The sequence below is a fragment of the Diadema setosum genome, chromosome 7 (assembly GCF_964275005.1).
Source record: "Diadema setosum chromosome 7, eeDiaSeto1, whole genome shotgun sequence".
NCBI classification, from domain to species: Eukaryota; Metazoa; Echinodermata; class Echinoidea; order Diadematoida; family Diadematidae; genus Diadema; species Diadema setosum.
The window spans coordinates 10693558-10718287 of record NC_092691.1 but is presented as its reverse complement, the minus strand read 5'-3'; the positions used below and the strand labels follow the sequence as shown (position 1 = coordinate 10718287).

General features: G+C 38.9%; 1 protein-coding gene across 1 annotated transcript in view; it reads right to left on the bottom strand.

The window, feature by feature from the left end:
• Nucleotides 1–24730, bottom strand: part of LOC140230355 (cytosolic carboxypeptidase 1-like) — a 52449-nt gene that overhangs the window by 9280 nt on the left and 18439 nt on the right. Inside the window, exons 4-18 of the mRNA XM_072310504.1 lie at nucleotides 23844–24048; nucleotides 22488–22619; nucleotides 21286–21379; nucleotides 20141–20178; nucleotides 14352–14498; nucleotides 13173–13253; nucleotides 12384–12526; nucleotides 10634–10726; nucleotides 9337–9456; nucleotides 6863–7683; nucleotides 5429–5560; nucleotides 3956–4040; nucleotides 2524–2680; nucleotides 1691–1923; nucleotides 453–609 (exon numbers count right to left, since the gene is read on the bottom strand). Of these exons, the coding sequence (XP_072166605.1) occupies nucleotides 453–609; nucleotides 1691–1923; nucleotides 2524–2680; nucleotides 3956–4040; nucleotides 5429–5560; nucleotides 6863–7683; nucleotides 9337–9456; nucleotides 10634–10726; nucleotides 12384–12526; nucleotides 13173–13253; nucleotides 14352–14498; nucleotides 20141–20178; nucleotides 21286–21379; nucleotides 22488–22619; nucleotides 23844–24048 (2638 nt within the window). The remainder of the gene's footprint in view (nucleotides 1–452; nucleotides 610–1690; nucleotides 1924–2523; nucleotides 2681–3955; nucleotides 4041–5428; nucleotides 5561–6862; nucleotides 7684–9336; nucleotides 9457–10633; nucleotides 10727–12383; nucleotides 12527–13172; nucleotides 13254–14351; nucleotides 14499–20140; nucleotides 20179–21285; nucleotides 21380–22487; nucleotides 22620–23843; nucleotides 24049–24730) is intronic.

Genomic DNA, 24730 nt, shown 5'->3' with positions numbered 1-24730 from the left:
CATTCATGTCAATAATGTTGACGATATTGCTGTTTTTAATTTTATTTTTACATAATTGTTATCATTCTCATCATTATCTTATTCATCATGATCATCGCTATCATAATCTCCACTTTATCAGTACACTTCATGTGGACTTTGACAATGAATGGAAGACATAAAGAATGTACCATCTGGTACATCATCATACATCATCATACATATCATCTTTAAAAAATTTTGCAAATATCAGTAACTAAAGATCGTTCCTGAAGTGTAATCATTTTTGTTTGTTTCCTCTTTTTCTTTATCTTCTGCTCCTCCTCTTTCCTTCTTCCTTTATTCACTTTATCTGTCATCTTCCTATATTTTGTTTCTACTTCTCTTCCTTCTACTTCTCCATTTTTCTCCTCTCTTCCTCCTCCACCTCCTCCAGCTACTTTCATCTAATATCTGTTTTATATTTGACTTACTGAACTGAGTGACCCCTTCCTTGTCCAGACTGGTGGGGTTTGCTGTGATGGTCAGCACTGGACATTCATTGCCCCCGAGGGAGTGACACAATGTCTGCCTCCTCAGGTAGATTTTGCTGAACTCGCCCAGACTGGCTTCCAGCTTGCACAGGTGCACCTAGGGTGAAAATGACAACAATAAACCAGAAATCACAAATATGACATTTCTCACGAAAGAAAAACATAAACATGGATTGGTCAAATGGTTCATCTAAAAGATCACAGTTCAAACATTGCTTGAGGGCATATAGTGTGATATCATCTAAATGTACATATGAAGACCATTTGTTTGCTTGTTTGTTTGCTTGTTCATGTCATCCATCTGAGAAGATGGTTGGATAGTCCATGTTCTAAATAGCTGCACTAGCTGGTCTTCCACAAAGTCCAGCTGTACAGCTGTATATACATGTACTTGGGGAAGACCACTTTACTGGGTTATGCACCCTGCTCTTTGCAATTTGCCATAAATGACTGAAACGGGATCTTTTACATGCGTGGGTTGTTACGCTCTCACACATGGGGCCTCCAATTTATGTCCTATCCAAAGGACAGAGTGTTCTACCTCTTGTAGAGGGGACAGCATGATAACACAGCACATTGCTCATAAGACTAACCGAGTTTCCAACCCACACCCAAACTCCAGCCATTCAACTGCAAGGCAGATACGCTACCTACTGAGCCACCTCACCATCAATTTTTGAATTCTCTGATGGGATTGTATCTCACTTCTGGGACTACATCCCTTGAAAAAAAAGTAAATGCATTCCCTGTGAGAATTCATTATCCTATTGAGCCCAGTCAATCTGTGAACGGTGTATTATCACAAACAACTCAAGAAATGCATGAAAATGCAAATTCCCATTCTTAAGCAAACTGCAAGTTTTCTTTTGAACCACTACGCCGGGTAAGCACCCTGCCTTTTGCAATGAATGTATGAAGTGTAATCTTTTACGTGTGTGAGTCATGACGAGCTTACACACGGGACCTCAATTTAAAATCCTATCCTCGGTAAAGAGTGTTTTGCCTCGTACTAGGAGGGACAACATGTTTACACATCATATTGCTCAGCCAGACTCAGAAGTCAAATCTGGGTCATTTGGATTGGGAGGCAGATGCAGTACCACCTGTGCCAAACCACCACCTGATTGCTAACTGTGAACTGGCATCTTACCAAGAGAGATTGCAAACTTGCCACTGACCTGAAGTGTAGTGTAGGTGTAGGGGTAGTGATATGCAATGTAGCAGATGTCGTTGTCGTGCTGGAAGGTGAGTGTGTAGGCTAACGTGAAGTACGTCTTGCCCTTTTGGCCCCCTGTGGCCACCAGGCTGCGGTTGTAGTTGTTCTTGTAGTAGGCGACCTCCGACCCTGCCCTCTCCCAGCGAGGGCGCCCTAGCATGGCTTCCCGCATGGAATACACGACCGGTTGCATGCCTGGATGATGGCACAATGATTGCATAATGGTTTACAGAAATAGGAAATGTGACAAAAAAAGAATATTGTTCGATCTGCTCAACCACGGACCACGAGCATAATCAAAATATACAATAAATAAGTATATGAGAATTCATGTAAAAACAAGCACATGTAAACACACAAACATGACCTGTGTTTTATACACAAATGACTAAAAAAAACACACAAACATATTGTACTGATTACTAGCCTTCTTTAGGGTGGTATACACGCTACAATTTTATGAGATCTCAAAAATGGTTTATTCATCAGCAAATGTGGGATAAAGGTCCCTTCATTGCATTGACAATACTGTTGATAACTGAATGTAAAAGCGGAGATTCTCAACTAATTGTTCACTCTCAACCGGCTAAGTTGAATTTCATGCCTACTGTGTTTTTAATTCTGCAGAAGCAATATATTAAACAGTGTTACATGTAACACACAAAAATATTTGCCTGCTTTTATTTTTAAGCTTGTTTCTAGCTGCGCCAAATGCTGGCAAAAATGTCCATTTTTACAGCACTTGGTTGTTGGTTTGTTTGAGTGTTTGTATTTTGGGGTGTTTATTCCTTTTACCAGAGTTGAACTGGCTGTTGACCTTCTCGCAGTTGATCATGTTGAATCGGTAGCGGACCCCCGCCTTGATGTTAGACACCTCAAAGTAGAACCACTGGTGGTAGTGGTTGCTGTTGATGTCGGTGCAGGCGATCAGATCATACTCGTACTTGCGCACCTGCAACAAAAGTTGACAGAGAGTCCATGTTGGAAACTTCTGTGATATTCCTCAACATGCAATAATACTTATGGGCAAAGTTCATTCAATTTGTACAAAGAGTTGTAGACTTCATAATTACTGAATATATTCCATTATATCCTCACACCAAACACTGTTCAATGCTTATTACATGTATTTGGGAAATTTCCAACATATATGCATGAACTATGGGCAGAGGTGAATCCAAAGGAACTATTCACTGAGGGGCGTAGCCCGAAGTGAATAGTTCTTTTGGAGACACCGAGGCCTATAGTTTTAACCAGAAACTCGAAATTAGGCAAGGTATATTTGTTTTATACTTTGGATCAAAAATTTGAACAAAAGAAGGGAATAATGGGGAAATGCGAAGCGAGAAGTCGTGTCATAGTGGTGGATGTAATGTTGTGAAGGAACTCCAGTAAGCAGCGCATGATGTCAGGCTGCTTTAGATGTTCACAAAAGTTATATTTCACAGAGTGACGGTACGAAGCAATGTGCAATGTCATAACTGCTTTATGACGTCACAATTGCTTTACAAGAAATTGATACATTTCACAGACTGACGGTAGCATGCAACTTCAAAATTGCTTTGTGATGTCACAATCTATTTTTTTTTTTAGAAATGTTACATTTTAGAGTTACGGTACAACGCATGCAGTGCGCGATGTCAGAATTGCTTTGTGACGTAAGCAATTGTTTGTTAAACATTGTTACATTTCACAGAGTGACGGAGCAAAGCTGTGCACAATTTCAGAAATGCTTTGTGACATCATTTTGCAAATGCAACTGTAGTATGCTATTTGCAATATGTCGTCATAGGAGTGATGTCATTTTGCAAATAGTACTTTATGGAGTGTCAAACATGCCAACACTCTGAATGCTGAAAATACTCATAATCATGTGAAGCTCTTTCAACCAATCATTAGATACACTTTTGATCCAAAATATAAAGCAAAATAAAATCATTTCCAATGATACCGCACTTGTTGCATAACAATATTCTTGAAGTCATAAAGTATTCTATATTCTCTTAATATTTTCTTTGTTTTTAGCAAAATTAAATGTAAATATCTCAAATGAACAGAAGTGGATTTAACTCATTTTGCGATCAAACTCTTCATCTGATATTAAAAATTGATAATGGAGGTTTTTTTTTTAATCAATGTCAAATGACATATGAGGTTTTGTCATCCCAGGGATGATATGTGCATATACATAATATAGATAGAGAGAAAGATAGAGAAAATATGTTACCTGAATTGCCTTTCTGAGATTCCCACTTTCAAAGAGGGAATTAAAGACGAGGGGAGACGATTCTCCCTCTGCTCCAGACTTTGAGCTGCAGGGAAAAGGACAGACAGACAGTAATTCATATCAAGAAAGAGTATGATGCAGCAGGCTTGTATGGAAGATTCAAATTTATGAAAGCCTTCTTAGAGTGTTTGGTTGTTACTCCAACGAATGTTTGCAATAGTAGGCCCTCTAGCTGTAGCATATGCAAATATGAGTACTGTAAAAGTAGAAATTTTTGTGGTGTTGACATTTTCTCGCATTTCGCGCAAGGAGAAACTAGCGCAAAAATAAAAGCACACAAATATTTTTGCTTGCCATATGATCCAGTAGTTGAGGTCTTGATTCCGCGGAATTAAGAAAACGCAAATCTCTTCTTACCCGGCCTACCGCAAAAAATAAGTTGCACGAGTTGCACAATAATATCCACTTTTACAGTATAGCTGTAGATGATTATCATGCTGGACGGAGTCAAACCTCAGGTGAGAAGCAAGCCCCAGTAGTAGGGCCTTTTCAGACTGCTCCTGCTCTTGAACTAGTGCCACTGGTCTAAACAACAACCTTCATTATTCATGAAGAGTGGCATTCAGCTCAGCCTTTCTGCTGGCTCATGACTAATACTGGCTTTGGCTTTTTGTGCTCATGTCTGTCAATGTTCTAACAGCATGAGGGCTTTTAACAGAGGCTCCTCGAGATCAGGCACACATAAACATAAAAATCTCACATTCATGAAATTCTTTCATCGAGATGTTTTCATTGCAACGGATTGACAAATTGCCTTACATCGATGTAAATAAGCACTGAATAGTAGGGCCTTTGCACAGTGCTTATTTACGTCAATGTACGTGTAGGACAATTTGTCCTACAATTTGTCAGTTGCAGTGAAAGCATCTCGACGAAAGAATTTCATGAATTTCAATAATCACGCAGTACCCGCTGCATGCTATAAGGATTAGAAACGGCACATGCTGTCGGGCGGAAGCTCGGTGGTCTAGTGGAAATGGTGCCTGTCCAGAGATCAGGAGGTCGTAGGTTTGAATCCTGCTCAAGTATGTACGCCCATGATTTCTTTTATCATGGCTACTTCTAAAACACTGATCAATTCAGTGCTTATTTACGTCTGTGTAGGGCAATTGGTCAATCAGTTGCACAACTCTCACTTGCATTGACAAGTTGTATCAAGAGGTCAGACGGCTGTATCTAGGCCTGTATGGTAGCCAGACACTCCTGCCAACATCAGCTGACTGAACGCTGACCAAACATACAAAGACATCGTGAGGAAATATGAAAAGAATACCACAGTCACCCTCCACATTCAGTTCTGGTGTCTTTTCTCTTCAATAGCATCACTGTGCCCAGTGTGTTTTGAATACAAATTATTATCATCGTTTATGCATATTACACAGTCAAATAAAAAATAAATATTCATGAACCCACTTGTATAGGCTTTTGTTGCTGGGGGTAAAGGTCATGGCACCAGTCTTCATGAGTTCATCGAGATCGTAGACAATCCTCTCCATCACCTTCTGTGGGTGGATGATGCGATCTATGTCCTCCAGTTGCAACGCCCTGCAGTGATGCAAAAACCAATAATGAAAATAATAATATTGTCACAAATCCTATCAAAAACCAATATATCAGAAGTAAGTATAATCCCATGCAATCTACCTCCTCCAATCGCAACGTCCTACAGTGATGCAAAAACCAACAATGAACATATCAATAATATTGTCACATATCTTATCAAAAACCAATATATCAGAAGTAAGTAGGATCCCATATGATCTATGTCCTCTAACTGCAACATTCTACAGTGATGTATAAACCAACAATGAACATATCAATTATATTGTCACAAATCTTATCAAAAACCAATATATCAGAAGTATGATCCAATGCAATCTATGTCCTCTAAGGCAACATTCTACAGTGAGGCAAAAACCGACAACAAAAATATTAACATAGTAACAAATCCCATCAAAAACCAATACACCAGTAATAAGTAAGATCCCATGCAATCTACAAATGTGCAATCATACTTGTACTGTATGTCCTCCAATTGCAACATTCCACAATAAGGCAAAAACGAACAATGAACATATCAATACTGTAACAAATCTTATAAAAAAACTAATACATCAGAAATAAGTATGATCCAATGCAATCTATGTCCTCTCAGGCAACATTCTACAGTGAGGCAAAACCTGACAACGAAAATATCAACATCTTAACAAATCTCATCAAAAACCAAAACAACAGTAATAAGTATGATCCCAAGCAATCTACAAATGTACAATCATACTTGCACTGTATGTCCTTCAATTGCAACATTCCACAATACGTAAGGCAAAAACGAACAATCAACCTATCAATATCGTAACAAATCTTATCAAAAACTAATACATCAGAAATAAGCATGATCCAAAGCGATCTACAAATGTACAATTTTTAAGTTCATTGTGCACAACTCTTGAGTCATTTATTCAAATTAATGTGAGTAATTCGTTTTTACACCAGCTTATTCACAAATAAGCATGGAGAGGATTTTTGGTGAAATAGAATACGTGTCTGATGTATCCATCAAGACAAATACTGTCCTACTATAAAAAAGTGTAAAGTGAATTTCAAGTGTTTTGAATTCTGTGGAATCAAAACCTAGAATAGTGTTGCATTAAACAGGCAATAAAATAATATTGCATGCTTTCATTTTTGCGCTAGTTACTTGTCATGCGAAATGTGTGGAAATTTCCACTTTTACACTATAATTGACTGTACAGTGTAATGTACATCCCTTAAAGTTGTGATAAAGGCCTTCTTGTGGCTGACATATCAGCTGTGACTATACATGCTACCAGATATGATTCTGCTTACCTCTGTACACTGGAAGGCCTGTCATAGAACTCCTCCACCACAGGGCTGGGAAAGTGTCCGTGAATCTCAGGATGGGCGATCCTCCTGAACGGTAGAACTCTCTTGGTCTTTGCCAGCAGGTCTCCGTACATGTCTGGCTTCACTTCATCCCAACTTATTGGCTCTGCCAGGAGCGCATCGTCTTGCACCACCTCCGGGCTGCGCAGAGTCATCCTTGATATCGTCATCGACGACCGAACAAAGTCGATGCTCTCGGTGGGGTGTTCGTCGCCGATGCCCCACAGGGCATGGGTTGTCAAGTGCCGCTCGGGGCTGGTGTACTTAAGTCCTTTGGGCTCTTTTGGAGGGGAGTGGTTCCTTCGGAGGTTGTGGAAAGAGCGTGACTGCTTTGCCGTCACCCGTGGTGTGTTAGTCCTTAAGGATGAGGGTTCTGCACCCGAGTTGGCGCATCCGCCAATGTTAAAGTGCCCCACAGAGGTTGTCGAGTCATGATTCTCGACGGGGAACCAGGAGTTCGTCTTTGTCGTGGCGGTGGCAGCAGGAGCGCCCTGCCGACTTGAGCTCAGCCGCGACTGTTTCCCGTCCAGGTTGCCATCGTCACTACCGGTGTGGTAGCTGGCCACCATGCTGCCGTACTTGGACAGGTTGGGCAGGCTGAAGCGGTTCTCCCGCAGGTTTGGCTGTGGCTGTGAGGGATGTCTGTTCCCCGCCCTGGAGCTGCCCCTTAGTGGGTCGCTCCTGGCGGTGGGGATGTGGATGAAGTTGTCTGCACCCTGCTGGACACCATCCTCTGGTTCGGGTTCTTCTGATTCTTTCATCACCTGTCGCATGATCGATAATACAAGTGTAAGTCACGTCAGTTTCGCAGAGGATATTGTGCAAAGTAGCCAGCAGAAGCAGTTATACTAAGCATAGAGATTACAGCTGAAATCAAAGGAAGACTGCACATTGTGAAACAAGTTAACAGTGACACTTCTGATATCATTAAAAGGGAAATCCAGTCCAAAATTAAGGTAGTCTGATGAAAAAGAGTAAAATCTTACGAGTTCAATGGTAAACATTTAACTGAAATCGGATGAAAAATAAGAAAGTTATAACATTTTGAAGTTTTGGTAATTTCTGCAAAACAGTTCTTGTACAGTTGATATGAATATGCAAATGAGTGAGCAGACCATATCAAACCCTCACAATTTTCCATTGATCATGTACAAAAAATGACGAAAATTCAATATTTCTGTCATTGAAGTCTGAAACATGATGTTATTCCTGGTTGAATAACTTCAGAATAGTGATCTGATAGATACATCAGGATTTGAACGTCGGGCATAATTGCGTTTGAATGAAAAACTGGAAATTTCAAACTTTTATGTACAAACTATATGGCAAGTAAGTTGTGAGGGGATGACATGCTCACTTTGCCATTTGCATAGTTATATTGACTGTTCAAGAACTGTTTCCTCAAAAATAAGCGAAACTTCAAAATTTCTTTATTTTTCATTCGATTTCGATCAAAATTTTTCAGATTAATTTTTATTTGGACTGGATTTCCCCTTTACCAGGGGTAAATGACATTAATATCACAACTTCTCTTTGACTGTCGAAATAGTCAGAGAAATACAAATGTAGTACACCATGCCTCTAGGCAGAGGAGATAAGCTGTATGAACAGTTTAAAGTGGACAATAATTTAAAGCATTACTTTATTTTTCAACTGAGGCAGGGTTAAGTGTAGATCTGTGTTGAGCTAATATTATGCCCTTTGCAACCTATTGCCAAAATTAGAATAAAGTGCAAGAACCTGCAAAAGATGACAAAAAGAGCACTCTTGACACAGATGCTCTGTATAAACTTCTCCAAGTATCAATTTTTTTCATAAAGGAAAACAAATATGACAAAATTAATATCATTTTAACTCAGAAATGTAAACATGAATTTTACTTTTGAGAAATATCTTTTTAACCAACCTGTAGCATTCTCAACAAATTATTATCTATAAAAAGAAGTTAATACTGCATATTAAGCTATTATTTTCGCGTACAGATACTTTGTACGTTGATGATACGTGATGTTGTTTTTGCAAATTTATGCCGATGCAAGTAAATGTACTATTACCCTCAGGCATGGCGACATTTTTGAGAGTTGTTAAATTTGCGATCCAACTGAGATTCGCGAAATTTAAATGCAAAAATTAAATCCTTGCAAAAATAACAGCTTATACAGTACATATACCTTGCATTCCAAGTATCAATCAGCTACAAATGCTTATTTATGGTTATGGCTAAATGGCTAAGCTCAAACCTAATTTAAGAAGCCATCTTTTTATTATAACCACAACATTATTTCCAGAAAAAGTTATATATGTTTATGATTCTGTCTAGAGAGACCATTGACAAAGGGAGACCTCATTCTCTGTCTTCCTTGTGTGGTCTTTATAGACAGGTTTCAATGTACATCTAGGAAGACCCGAAAACCTGCCTCCTCGAAATCACTGAGCTCTGGGAAGAAGTCTCGATACATGGCCAGGTCCTCTGGGGTGCGATGCTGCCTCTCAGTGGGGGTGGACTTGTCCCCCTCTCCTCCTTCTCCTCCTTCCACCTGTTGGTGTAATCATAGCATCATTACCATGGTTACCAGAAGACCACTGTCAGATGCAATTCTGCATCAAAAGCACCCTCACCAATTTAAAAGCATAATGTAAGCCATCTTTGGGTTACAGTCTGTTTGTTTACAATACATTTGTCATACATCTCATTTCTCTGTGGCAAAGAAGAGACATAAAAATGTACAAACAGAAGCACACATGGAAAGATCGACAACTATAAAACAAATGTATACCAAGAGAGAACGTGGGATGATTTTTATTCCATATCGCTGAACAGTGCAATCAAGATTCACAAAAATATATTAAATGCTCCCAAGTGCTAGTTGAAGAAGTCACAGCTGATAGTCTGGCTAGTACTTTGTTCAGTGCACTGTGAGCCACTGATTCACAAGGAGACCTCCACATGACCCGAAGACTTTTGCATTTGAACATCTATAAATTGGTCATACTGGGTACAGAGTTTCAAAATCTATGGTGATTGGGATGAGGAAATAGAATGTTTTCAAAATTCATAAAAAATCCCCACGAACAAGGATGATGACATTGCAGCTTCACATACACGAATACATATTGATGTTCAAGAAGCAGAACAAGAGAAGAAAGCATGCATAAACTCTGCACAAGTGAACTTGCTGATCAAGTGGTATTGCAATGGAATGCCATTGTATTGCTACATTACTGAAATATGCGAGTCTCCTGTATCATCGTCCCTGTTCAGTGCATGTAATATGTTCCAGAGGTTTTTTCAGAGCATTAGTTCATATGTTCAAGGACCACAATAAATTCTACAAATCTACAATGCAGCACTATCAATGTATGCATGAAATGATGTGAAATTATATAAACTGTATAACAATATACATATATAGTACATACATATACATTTGTACATCTTGGTTTGACAACCTACTGTGTGATTATACTATATCTAGATATATTCAGAATATGTACACTGTATATTCCTTCTTTTTTTTTCTAGTAGTATTACATTTTGTACACATACATTATATTCATTATACATATTCTTTGTTGAAAATTAAAATTAATAAATTAAATGAAATTAAACTGAATTACAACTGTAAATAAGATTGACTTGAAGGTCCCTTAAAGAGTCAGTCAAAACTTTCCACCATGAACCCATAGCATACTGTGTCAGTAAATCTTTGTTACCTTTGGTTTCTCTTCTTCCTTGTTTTCATCTCCACTGCTGACATCATCATCCTGGTCATCACTCTCATCAATGCCATCATCTCCAGAAAATATGTGGATTTATATAGATAGATAGATTTATAGGATTTATATATACATACACCTTGTATATACATGCAGATTCATAGATAAACAGATTAACATATAACTCTAGAGATAGACAAAATAGATAAATACTGTATACGCCGAATATTTCGTGAGGTTTTTATTTTCGCGAATTTCGAAAGTCATGTGCCATTCATGAAATTAAAGACACACGAAAATATTGACTCTGATCCCGATATAAATGTGACATATGTGTGTACTCTTCTCCGTTCAGTACAGGACTCAACAATCGCGAATTTAACCACTCGCGAAATCATCTGGAATTCTCGATTTGCGAAAATTGAGATTCGCAAAATATATGCCGTATACAGTAGATAGATTACACACTCAGGAAGGTACACTTGTAATTTGAATAAATAGATTGATATATTGATAGATAGACATATCAATACATAGATTGATAGATATGTAGATAAATAGGTTTGTAGATAGATGAGATTTCATTGGGATATATACGGTTTGGCAACTACAAGAAAAAAGATCACATTGTACATTGCACATGAAATTGCAGATTACAGAACACATACAATGAATTGTATTGGTCTAAATTCTTAAAGATATTACTGTATACGCCATATGTGACCCGCTACAACAAAAGGATCCTAAAGTCGCCGATGGCCGAGCCGAGAAAATCGAGTTTGAAGTCACATCATCAAAATTGGTCAAAACAATCAGATTTCTGTTTTTGGCATAATTTTGTAGTCTAATGTTTTGTCCATCATCTGCCAAAATTTCGAAGCTAAATGATCAAAGGAAAGGCGAGAAATCAGCGTTTTTCTGGGCCATGATTTTCAGACTTTCAATGTAAGAGAAACGTGTCCAAAGATTTGGATTAAGCGCCGCAGCTAGACTCTGCCCCTAGCAATGAGGGAGTGATCTTATTGGTCAGTGCGTGGCATCCCGATTACCAATTGGTCGTGCGTAGACCGCTGGCGCTAAGCTTGACTGAACATGGCGGAGGTCGCTAGGAGCGTGCCTTCTATTGTCAAGCGGTGAAAACTGTCTCGCCTCCCCTTGACCATGATAGCGTCGGAAGGACAACTTTGAAGGCATTTTTCTCAAAACTCTTGATTTCCTCAACCACTTGACATGCGCTGATAAAATCATCGATATCTCCACAACCGAGTACTTTTATGAGTTATGCTATATATGGAATTAAAGTAGAAGAGTAAGGGAATAATGTCCTGCCATTTTCAGAAAATTGTCCTCCCCGACTTTCGGATCCTTTTGTTGTAGCGGGTCACATATATTTAGCGAGTCTAAATTTTTGTGAATCGGGACTTCCCGACGATTTTGCGAGTGGTTAAATTCGGCGATCGTGGAGTACAGTACTGAACGGAGAAATGTATTACATGCATGTCACATTCATATCAGGATCAGAGTCAATATTTTCGAGTGTCTTTACATTCACAAGTAGCACCCGACTCGCGAAATATTTCGTGTATACAGGATTACACAAGTTCAAGGATATATAAGAATTGCGGGGTAACGTACAGCGTATGGTCATATGCACACACATGCACAACACATACAAACATACATTTCTCTTGAAACTCCGGCAGCTACCTGAATAATCTTCCTCTGTCATAGTCTTACCGGTGGGAATCTGGAGTAGTGGGTGGCCCTCTGGGATCATTGGAAGAGTGAAATGGATGCAACTCAAGATGCTGGGCAGCGGGAGACGGTTCCTTGGGAAACACTTCCTCAGAATGATGCAGATGATGTTCACCAGACTTTCTATGTCTTTGTCTGTTGGAGGTAGAATACATAAAATATAATAATCACGATTCAGTCTATACAGACAACTTTCTTTTCTTTCTGGTTGTTTTCTGACAAGCTACATAAATGATATACTTGCCAATTTTTTGACAAAAATGAGCGCACTACACGAGAGAGGCAATTATTTGAAAGTCTGTTTGACAAGAAAAAGTGATGTTTGGATGTACATTTCTACCAGCAGTAATAAATCTGGTTTATCTGCTGTCTACAAACAAACATTATCATGACAAAGTGGTAAGGAAAAAAAATGACTGTGACTATGCTGATATAACATGCCATGTTTAGTCGCAGCATAAAAATTGTATACCATGTGAAACATTATCCACATATTGTTCTTTTACAATTTACATATTCATGGGGACACAAACACATTATAAAGTTAGTTAATAGAGCATTGTTTGATACGCCTCCACCAAAATAACCAACATTCATTTATGATTTGAAATTAATGCCAATTTCATAAAAGATGTTAGGATTTCAACTCTTGCTGGAATAGCAAATTTCCCATAGCAACAGCCTACCGGGTAGCTGGATTCTTGTCGTTACTATGACAATTGCCATTCCAGCAAGAGTTGCTATCATAGCAACTTTTCATGAAATGGGGCCTAGCTCTTACTTGTGCTGGTAGTCATATCCTGTGCAGCATTGTAGAGCAGCTTGATACCATCCGAGTCTGCAAAAGCTTTCTTTCCAGATTCTACGGATGACAAGAGGCATAACCAACAAAATGAATGCATAAAATACAGAAAATCATGATACAACGTAAGTGATATACCCCACACAGAGAAGGTCAAAGTACATTGTACTTTAAATTGATATAGTATGTAACATGATCTCCAAAACTAATGTCACTATATGGACATGCATACACATACATTGTATGATATGCAAATGCTAACTAGGTGTGAAAACAGATAACTGAAACACATTCCACTCTGGGCCCTCATGATTCCACTACATAGTGCACTCCCCTTACAACAAACACAATTACAGTATTCATCGTATAATCGGGCATCTGATCATCGGGAACCTCGCTTAAATGACATACGCTTCCCAGAAACATTTCCAATGCATGTTATTTTCACTGGATAATCGGGCGGGGACCTCTGATAAACGGGACAATTTTTCTACTAGCGATCTTTGATTTTGTTGATATTTTACACAAAAAATCTACCAAAATACCACAACAATATTTCAAAGATTCCCTATCAGTTGTTGTTTACATCAAACTTACAAAGCAAGCTTCGGACTGGTGTGTTTTGACCTCCGTCCATCCAGTACATGTACATGCATAGCCACGAAAGTGCCGTGTATAAGTATCCATGCCATTGCGAAACACATGCTTTCGCGACATTCTTCTCCCCTACATAAGCAAAGCCATGTGCTCTACATCATTGCGAGAATGCAGGGAGAGCTAGAGGGTCGCGCCCAGGGGTAGCGTGGTTGTGTATTCATGTACATGTACAGTACGTCAGTATGCATGTGTGTGTGTGTGTGTTTGTGTGTGTACTACATGTACATGTCGTATGCCGTTAGTGTATGGTGAGTGCTCATCGCGAAATTGGGCACCCCGCTTAAAGGGGCCGTGTTTGCTACTCCCAACCTGTCCCGATTATGCGATGAATACTGTATAACAAAGTTTCATTACAGGAAACTAAAAGTTCAGGGAACAAAATTTTGATACAACGACTGAAGACAGCAAATCCTGAAGGACTTCGTTATGCCAGGTGTCGCCTACACATCACACAAGGTTCATGAGATAGTAATCCCAAAGCCGGCCTTGGCTCCAACTCACTCAGTGTGGTGATGTTCTTGATGACGTTGAGAATCCCCTTCCGCACACTGATGTGTCGGTTCCGCACATCCACTTTCTGCCACTCGCAGAAGGCCTGCACGAGGATCGGCATCCCTCCCTGCCCGATGGCTCGGGCCGAGTTGCTTTCTGCATTGTGGGGCGGAACGGAAGAAGCAGAGTTCAATATTTCACAGGTTTACATGGGATATGCATTATCTCCATTCAAAATACATCATTACAATGAGAGCACATACTGCTTCTCTCTATATAGACCAAAAAGCATTCAGGTTGGTAGCGCATGAGATGAGAGCTTTCAGATTTAGACACTTTCTCAAGGACAGGATGGAAAAAGGGAGCTCATGGAGAACAGGATTTTTCAAACATATTCATTGCAGGAAAGAAGAGGATAGAAGAGTGACTGATTGACAAATTGCCCTTCATTGGCATATCAAAATGAGTTCCAATTATTCAGTGTTAAGACTTACGTACAGCCATGATAAACATCATGGGCAAACATACACAGGTGAGATATACACTGTGTGTATGTCTATGATTTTCATCATGGCTATTACTCCGGAACACTGAATAGTACTGATGATTATTTACATCGAAAAAGGATAATTTGTCAATACTGAATAGTATTGATGATTATTTACGTTGAAGAAGGACAATCTGTCAATCAGTTGCAATGCAAACAACTCAACACAAGAATCACTAATTTGAGGAGAGAAATGGTTGAGATTTTTCTCTTCTCTCACTCACAAACTATTACCCTACTTCAAAATATACAATATCATTGAAAAGTGAGTGCACTGATAATGTGATGATGGCTCTCATTAGTTTTGTTCAAGGTAGGGGATACCTTTTACAGAACTCCCAAAATGCAGCAAAACATTAAATATGAACCTCAGGGGACTTGTTTAGGCCACTGCTTAGAAATTTGGAAGTCAACAGTTATCTACAATTTGAACAATGCACAAAACTCAACTACTCAGTAGTTCTGTGTGTCAGCCACACTTAAGCCTTTTTGTTGCAGTCTTCTGTATTTTTTTATCTATACACACAAATCTAAAAGTATAAGAGCTGATGTAATAACATTTGATAGAGTGTGTGGCAAGAATGTATATAGAAATGTTTGTAAGTTTTGATGAACTTTATTCACAAAATAGACATGATGAACACACATGCAGTGCATGGGTCTGCAAAGGTAGCCTAGTAATGTACTGGAATTTACGGTGAGCCCCGAAAAGAATTCAATTCAAAATCTAACGGTCAATAAAAATGTACTAAATGTTACCTTCCACTTTCAATACTTTATGGGAGTTTCTAAAATGATACTCTCTTCAACATACCACTGTGTTTATACAACTCTTCATTTAAGGCATGCAAATGAGATTCCCTACCTTTAATGTTGTTGTTGTACTTTCTTCATAGGTACAGAAATGTGTGTCAAACATGAGGCATTTATTCTGAGCAGATTTAAGGAAAGCAAGGAGATACAATTATCAGAGTATGATTCAGCTCTCCCAGACAAAGACTGAGGGAGGAAAACTCTTCTCTTATAAGAGGAAACTGTCTCCCATTCACACTCCTGCCAAAATCCAAAAATTAATAAAAATGCTGCTTTCCCGTTTTTAATTGCACGTGCCAGTAAGGCACATGGTTTACCACATTTTTAATAGACAAGTGTGTTCTGTCTTCTTTAAAAGGGGAAAAACAAAAACAAAAGCAAAAACATTGAACAGTAAGTTCATCAAACCGGCATACTACAAGCTTAAAAGGCAAACTGTATTTCGTATCATCTTCTGCCATTAATCTTTACTGCGCTTACTGACTAAGTAGCTGGATTGGCATGGATGTCTGGAAACTGACTGCCCATGAATATAGATTACTTAATCCCCTCCCCCTCCCTCTAATCCCTTTTATGTCATCATTGACTTCCTGTTGGATTGAGGCTTTGTTACACCTGAGTGGATGGTCTACAAACTTGAATATAACTGTATATTCAATTTTAGGGGGACTAATTGATGCTCATGTAAGAGCCTGGCAAGTTATACCTGGCAGCTACAATGTGCCCTGGTACACAATGGGTGAAATGTGTTCCATACAAAGACAATCCATTATTTAATAACAGCACAATTGTACTGTATAATTCCTAGCAATTACTACATGGTACTTGCAACAAACTGTGGTTTTATTTTTCTGATACTTGCATGTTTTGTCTGAGGGAATATGAAACACATACATACATGTATTAATGTTATCATGGCATGTCTGTTAGGAATAACTTGGAAGAGTTCAAAAATAGTAAGCTGGTAGCCAGGAGGTTTATGCACATTATATGCATGGGTTAACTCTTTTAATTTCTCTATGGAACTGTCTATACGGTATTCAAGCATACCTGAATCATACTCATCTGAAAGTTTGGTTCCCAGCTTTTGTTTGAAAATGCCTCTTGCATTCACATTTCCCAAATTTCACCAGACTTTCTTGTAGATGCATACATACTTGCACATTTTTGCCAACTTTGTTCTATCTATTTTTTTTTTCCACTTGATGAACCTGTAACCACCTCCACAAAAGGACAGGACAAGTTACAACAATCATGACTGTGAATTTCAGACATTCTTGCCTCAAGGTTAGGAATTTCATTGTCTACCACACTGTATAATGTACAGGGTGTATGTTGTACGCGACTGATAATGCCTGTCCAAGGAGGTTTTATACACTGGAGTTCCAACTGGCTGTGATTATTCAAACAGTTGTCAGATTTCTATTGATGTACAAAGGAATTCCACAGGTGCACTTGTGCCTTTGATGATCGATGTTTCTTGCCGCCGTCTTGCTCAGCATTCTGAAGATTAATTTTGAACGTTATCATAATTTTGGCCATATTTTGCTTATCTATTCATTAAATGAAATGAAATTTCAATTAATGATAAAGCATGTAAAACAAAAGACATTTCCGTCCAGAAATTTTCGCAAAAGTGTAAATCTGAGCTGTATCGTGTGAAAATGTTTAAAACTGTACCATCCTGGAAAGCTGGTTTTATCACTTTTCCGCTTAGTTTCCACAAATGAAACTAATATGGAATAATCTTCAAGTATAATTCTTTATTGATAGATATATCAGATTAGTGCCCGCATATGCCCAGTCGAGTAATTTTCATCTTCATTTCAGCATTTTTTGCTCAATTTCTATTCGCGCATCCTCATGTCTGTACCACCTACCTTTTATAAGAAGGGATAGCGAAAAGTAATTACCATCACAAAGAAATATCTTCCTTTGAAAGTGGCTAGTGATTATGCAATGAGACACAAGTCAATTGTCTTCCTATCTGCGCGGCAGATCCTGTTTTGCACATGCTTAAAATATTTTTCAGCGGCGGCTTCGAACATCTAGCAAAGGAAATAAGACGGTCATGACTCCATTCTCTAGAACCTCCTTGGCCTGTCTATACAAACACGTGTATGTACTAGACCAGAACTACATGAAATAATGACAAACAGGCAGGTTGTTGATCAAGCTAAACAGAAAATAAGAAACAACTGAATGAACAAACTCGTGTAGGCCTCCACACTCATCTTGCTCTTTAAATTCAAGGACGAAGTTCTCACCAATGTAGCATCAGACACACAGACATACACACACACACACACACACACACACACACACAGACACAGCAAGGTTCATTAAATCAAGGTTTGTCATTCAAAAAAAGCAACCAAGAGTAACGAAAACTTGCATGTTTACTACATGACTGGCGTTATGAGACTGTGGTCGTAAAGAGGACTCTATAAATGGACACTCTTGCAGTTGTTTTTTACACGCATGCACATTACATGTACATGCAAATTCAGCTGAAGCTGATACAACAATACAAAAAGTAGGGGCCTACTGTTTTTTTAAGAGTGTGCCAATAGAAAAACTACAAAAGCACTTGGAGAGTGCAGACCTCCGCCAAGCCAGCAACTCATTTTTACCCGAAAATGCATGCAATTTCCTATTAATAAAAGCCTTTAAGCCTTTAAGTTTTAATATGTTATCAGCTTAAAGCTGCCTGCACGCAGTCAGTCCGCAGCACCCAATAATTCGCTCATATTTATTCAACTCGTATGCAAGCCCGCTTTAGGCTTGCATACGTAATGAGCTGCGTAAGGGGATTTTGTCCTTGGGCTTTCGGCTACAAAAATACACCTTATGTTCACAAATTTGGTATCAAATTCAAGGAAAATATGTAAAATATCGTCACATGTTACTCAAATTATTGTAAATGAAAAATATCATAGCGTAATTTGAGCTTGAAAAATGATGAAAAAAGTAATTCGTGCAGTACACTTTCAAGACGTCAAAAAAATACCAAATTCACCTTGCGTCTCAATGAAAATGCTTTATTTGGTAGTCCATCTCCTAATCTTTGTATCCATGTAAATATCTTGACAATTTGTTGCTTAATCCGGTCAGGAACCAGTAAAATATACATCGATGTCAGTGCTGATCAGCTTGAAACCGTGCAATCTCAAGAGTAAGCTCTCTCATTGGACAGCGCCTGCACTCAGCGCTTGCATTACGTCATTACGCTGCTACAATAACGGTTTCATGCCACTTGCAGTTTCTTGGCACGCGTGTAGTTCAAGTGCTGAACGCACGCACTGTCCAATGAGAGAGGTCTTTCGCACCACTGTACACTTTGTGCGGAGCATACTTCTGGTGTAGGAGTGAATTTTACAGACATTTAAAAACGGAAAAACTAGTATAAATCATGCTTGCGTCTCCTTGACTCCAATATATGATGAGTATCTAAGTTTCCTCTCTACGAAAAAGCCAAAATCACAAACAACAGTTTCTTAATCCGGTCAGGAACCAAAAAAGAACTTTAGATGACAAAATCTTTCGTGAAAAGCAGGTAAAATTTACGCAAATTCAACTGATTATATAGTCATGATAAGATCCGATGTTATAGGCAAATTTAGTATCAAAATAAAGATCAAAGTCTGGAAAACAATTTACCGTGACTTGTAGCCATGACGAATGTATGTACAAGTCGCTACACTGTGAAAACCATAGCCCTATCAAAGTCTCGCAAAATCTCGCACGACGAGACACCTTTCGAACGCAAAGATCGTCAACGAGAGTGCTGAATAAATCTTGCCGGATTGGCTCATTAGCATACGTGCTGCGGACTGACTGCACGGTGCCATGCCCAAGCAGAGCACATGCCTTAGTGCGTGTATGTAAACCTCCAGTATGTGCATGTAGACCTCCCAAGTTCTTGTACTTTATATGCCAAAAGATAAATCCTTCAAAAATCCATAAAATCTGCCAGATCACTACCAAAATTCAATCATGTGTTCCTTGTGTCATTATCAACTTTTCATGCAAGTTTCATTCAAATCCGTTCACAACTTTTTGAGTGATTTTGCAAAAAACAGACAAGCCAACGCCAATGACCACTGGAATAGTAACCTCCACCTTCCTTGGCGGAGGTAATAATCAACACAGCCTTTCGTGATTGCCTTGAATAGACAGGTAGTTGTCTGGGATCAAACCAAAGCCTGATGATAAAAGAGTTGTCGATTACCTGTAGAAAAGCGGAGTTTATCACACATTTTGCTGTAATAAACAGCAACATTAATTTTTTTTTAAAGACAAAGTCTAACTGACAAAAGGTGTGTCGTAATTTCCGACAAGATTAATTTATGTGCTTTTCAAGGGAATTCTTACAAACACGACAACACTTGGAACTGTCATTCCAAACCAAACTCTGTTGTCTGAGTGAGTCACTTACTTGATTTCACCAGAAGACAAAGTGTTTCCAGAGAATTCCTGTTAACAAGAACAGAGCAAGAAAGATGCACAATGAAGGATTTATCTGTTCATTTAACCTCACCACAGCATCCACATAGGTTTAGCTTTATAAATGTAGATCACAATCATATCTGATAGCTTTATGAAGACGACATATATCAGACTTTGATGAGGTTGTCACTGCAACCTACAGTAAACAAGATTCGCAACAAGCCTTTTTTTTTTTTTTTTACATATCTGTTCCTTTTATCCTTTTGTGTAAAAACAGAAACTTTCATGTGATTAATTATTCGTGTACTGCCTGGTGAGATGAATGCCCCTTGATTTTAATTTTGCGGATGGTCACATTAAGTGAGCATTTCAAACAGCTCACCACTGCCACAGCAGTAAGGGGTTTTGGCAGCATATACAGTACTAGAATATAAGGTAACTGGTCCACATTATGACCATTTCATTTCAATGTATTTATTTTCTTTTTCCTTTTTTTTTTCTTTCCTTCCTAATTTGATTTCATGTCAGTTGACATTGGTTTCTTCGATTTTGTTTCATATATCTGTTTGTAGTTTCATTAAGTCATTATTCGTTCTCTTATGCATTTTCTGAGGGTCCCACATCGTACAAGCTTTGCTTTTTAGTGGGACCCTCTATTTCCATTCCCATCCTTATTTAATTTGTACTGTGCATATGTAAATACCTTAAAAATACAATTTTGTTGATACACATGATAACATGTATTTTGTTAACTCACATTTTCAAAATTATTACAAATATGTTCTGCTAATGCACTTATATAATTTTCCCAATTTTATGGAAATGAAAATAAAGTGGAATTGAATTGAATTGAATTGAATTGAATTGAACCATTAATTCCTTCTCACTACAGAACTACCAAACAAGACGAAAACTTCAAACCACATAATGATAAATGACGACAAAAAGCACATCAATTTTGAGCTCCCACTAGTTCATGTCACACAAAATGCTCGAAAAATTTCCAAAACAGCAAAAACATCCACTTTTACAGTAATTGGCAAAGAAACACAACAGCATACAGTTCACTGTTTTGAGGTTTTCCCAGGACGTTCTAGACATGAAGTGGAATTGCTCAGTACAGTGATGACTCACCTGAGAACAGGGTGGTAGCGCTTCCCACACAGGGAGACAATCTTCAGCATACAGCTTACTGCGCCAGCCTTACCCAGGTGAGACGAATTTACGGCTGCAAAAAAGAGAAAAGCACCCTATCTTCTCTATTTGCCCATGTAAGTGTCATATCTTCTTTAATAATCCTTCTTTTCTCTCTTCATACTCTGGGTTCATGTTCGTGTAAGGTTTGGAGTTCTTCTTCTTCCGTAAGAGTGACCGCAATCAACTTGCTGATTATTCTGTCACTAAGTTATGGTCTAAGTTATGCAAGTCTTCAAAGAGTTCAAGTAGTTGCCGTAGTAATCATCATCCAAATGAATATATGAACAAATAAATTACCAATAAACTGACAAGTCCATCAATGATAGTAATAATGATAACAATAATGATTTTTAAAAAAAGGTGCTAAGCAACTACTCCTGGGCCGAGGCTCGGGACACAAATGTGTCGATGGTATTAGCCTCGACCACTTCCTGGGGTAATCTGTTCCAGTCTTTGACAGTTCTTGGTAAGAAGGAGTTTTGGTTCTTATGCAATAAAAAAAAAAAGTGCATGATGTGGTGACTCAAGACTGCCAGCTCTTGACCAATGTCCCACAAAATATTAAATCTGAGGCATTTAATTTTCATTTTCAGTCCTGAGGGTACTCGAGCAGGTGTCTACAAGAAATGCGTGTTACAGCAAAATCAGCTAGTCCTCAATGGGTACAGGCAAAAGAGATGATCTGCAGGAATGGGTGATTAAATATTTAAGCAAATTCATACAGTGCAGGAAAAGTTAAACTCATCAAAGATGTCTGCAAAAGACCTCTCTCAAGTCAAGATGTTGATTGAATCAAACTGCTTAGACTCTTTTTCTGCACTGTGTTTATTTTCTATGCAAAATCATACTTAATCTTGATTATTGCCAGGGAAACACGGACTCATTTATAGAGCATTTTGTAATCATGGACATCTTGCATAAAGAAGAAAAGTTTACTTGTATTTCTTCTCACAAAGTTAAAAACATCAAACATTGTATTCTAAGGCTTTGGTGCAAATAAGATAAAGATGAATTCTGATTATGCTTTCTTTATAGAATGAAGCGTTTGGGCCCGCTTTACAGAATTATACCCATGAACACATCTCTTCTTTTTTTTTCAAATAGAAAATGCTTCCATTGGCCATATTTGCCAGACTCACAATTTGTGCAGTAGATCTTCAAGACTTGGACCATTGGCTGGATGAGGTCCAGATTTCCTGTGTTCACTCTCACTATCGCCATGGTGATAGGCAGGGCACCACTCAGGCGCGCCTTCACACCAAACTTCCGATCTTTGTACAAATAAATCAATAAATGAAATATGATACCATAATGCAATCACTTGGGTAATACCCTCTTATTAATTAAAGTATGAACTTATCATGAAGAAAAATTACTATACAAAAGCTGACATAATTATACTGTTGATCTGGTTTTACTCTATTCTAGTTGGCATTGTAACATGTACACTGCAAAGACATGTCAATATATCACAGAATTAATGGGCATATGTACTATGTATACTATGCCCCTGAAATTCACAACATATTGTATTTGGCTCTCTTTTTGCTGTACATGTACATCCCTGTTACTTTCAATGAATTTGACATGTGCTTCCCTGATGTCAAATGCCATTTTTGTGCTAAACATTAAAGGTATTAGCCCACATTTGTAAACCTGCAGCAATTGGTCTCATAGTTAGCATGGAGTTTGGGTATGATTGCAGTAACACCTGTGCAAAATTTCGTTCCAATAAGTCCATTACTTTCATAAAAATAAATGAAAATGCACCGTAATCCGTATGCATGCGTATAACGCTCGCTAGCTCCGGTCCATGTACGTGTTACATGTACAAGTACGTAGCTATAGCCCGCGCTCGTAATTCGATTTTGGGTCGGGTTGACCCGGTTTGAAAATTGATTTTAAAACGATGATTTTCTCTCTTTTATCGAATGGTATAGACAAAGAGCGACAGGTGAGGTATGTTACTGTTATAACTTGTACTTGAAGTCATATTGGACCTGTTTTATGCAGTTTTGATTTTCATGGGTTTGCAAATGTGGGCTAGTACCTTTAAATAGGAGACCACCCTCTTGCATAGCTGTACATTTGGAATGAAGGTGTTGAACTTTTACACAGTTGAATCTGGAGGTTTTTATTTTTTACAAAGTTTACCACTAAAACATTCTCTTTTCGCTGTTCCTTTTAAAGATGCATCAACACCTGTTCCAAGGAACAGGGACCACAGCCCTCACAACCCAAGGTAAACAGTGGCCCCTTCTTGTTTCAAGTGCCCACAACCCTAATGGACAGTAGTGCATTCCCATGTTTGGGGCTACAATCCAGATGGACATAGGGGTATTCCCACTTTTGAGGTCCAAACCCTGTGGAGAGTGGCCGTAGCTTTTTGGGTCACAACCGTATGGAATAGTGGCCCGTGCTAACCGTAGGGCCGTAAACCTGAGGGGACAGTGTCCATGATGACCCCCATGAACTATGAAATGGCCCAGGCTCACCTTTGGGGCTCACTTTGGCCAGAACCTGGTGGAGGCCAGCCATCAGCTCCTCACAGACTGGCTGCTGCTTGGAGGCAGTGCTCAGGGCCGTCAGGAGGACCTGGGTGGCCCCACGGGACACCATGCTCTGGGCCCGCTTTGGGGACTGCAGTAGGTCCAGGAGGCTGTAGGTCACATTCAGCGAGATCTGACTGTCCTTGGAGCTCTACAAGGGTGAATGGAAGAGGAGGAGGAGGAAGAGGAGAAAACACAAATCATTATCAACAATTTCATCTCATCAGGATACAGTATGCACACAACTTGACTACACAGACCTTCTAATTAACTCTTATCAGAGCTGTTTGCACACACTTACATGTTTAAAGACCTAATAAAATGCTTGCAAAATGTTTTAATATGCAAAAGAAATGTAAAATATATGTCATGATTATCAATGTAAATATGTTGTCAGTGTCGTTCCGGTTTTTATCGCTTCTAGAAACTCCCCCAAATATCACATTTTTGGAGGACCCCGTTGCAGCTTTTGCGAAAAAGATAGTCACGTGACCAACACCCCTGAACCGATTGATGACGTATAAGCACGGAGTTGTGCTCAGTTAGCAGACGCCGCTCAGCACAAGCACTCAGATTACTAGCTTGGTACACGCGCGTACACGATAGCTAGCCCGGCCAGGCCCATGCCCCGCGGGATGTGCGCTCCCGGTCGACACACTGACTGTCGACATGTACGCATTACCACGTACATTATCACCAAGTTAGCTTGCACAGATACCTGGTACCTCGAGCATAATGTCTTCCCCTATATGGGTAAACTTCGACATTGATGATGATGATGAAGACTGCAGCTCTGACGATAGCGGAGAGGAAGAGGAGGCACATGAAGTTGA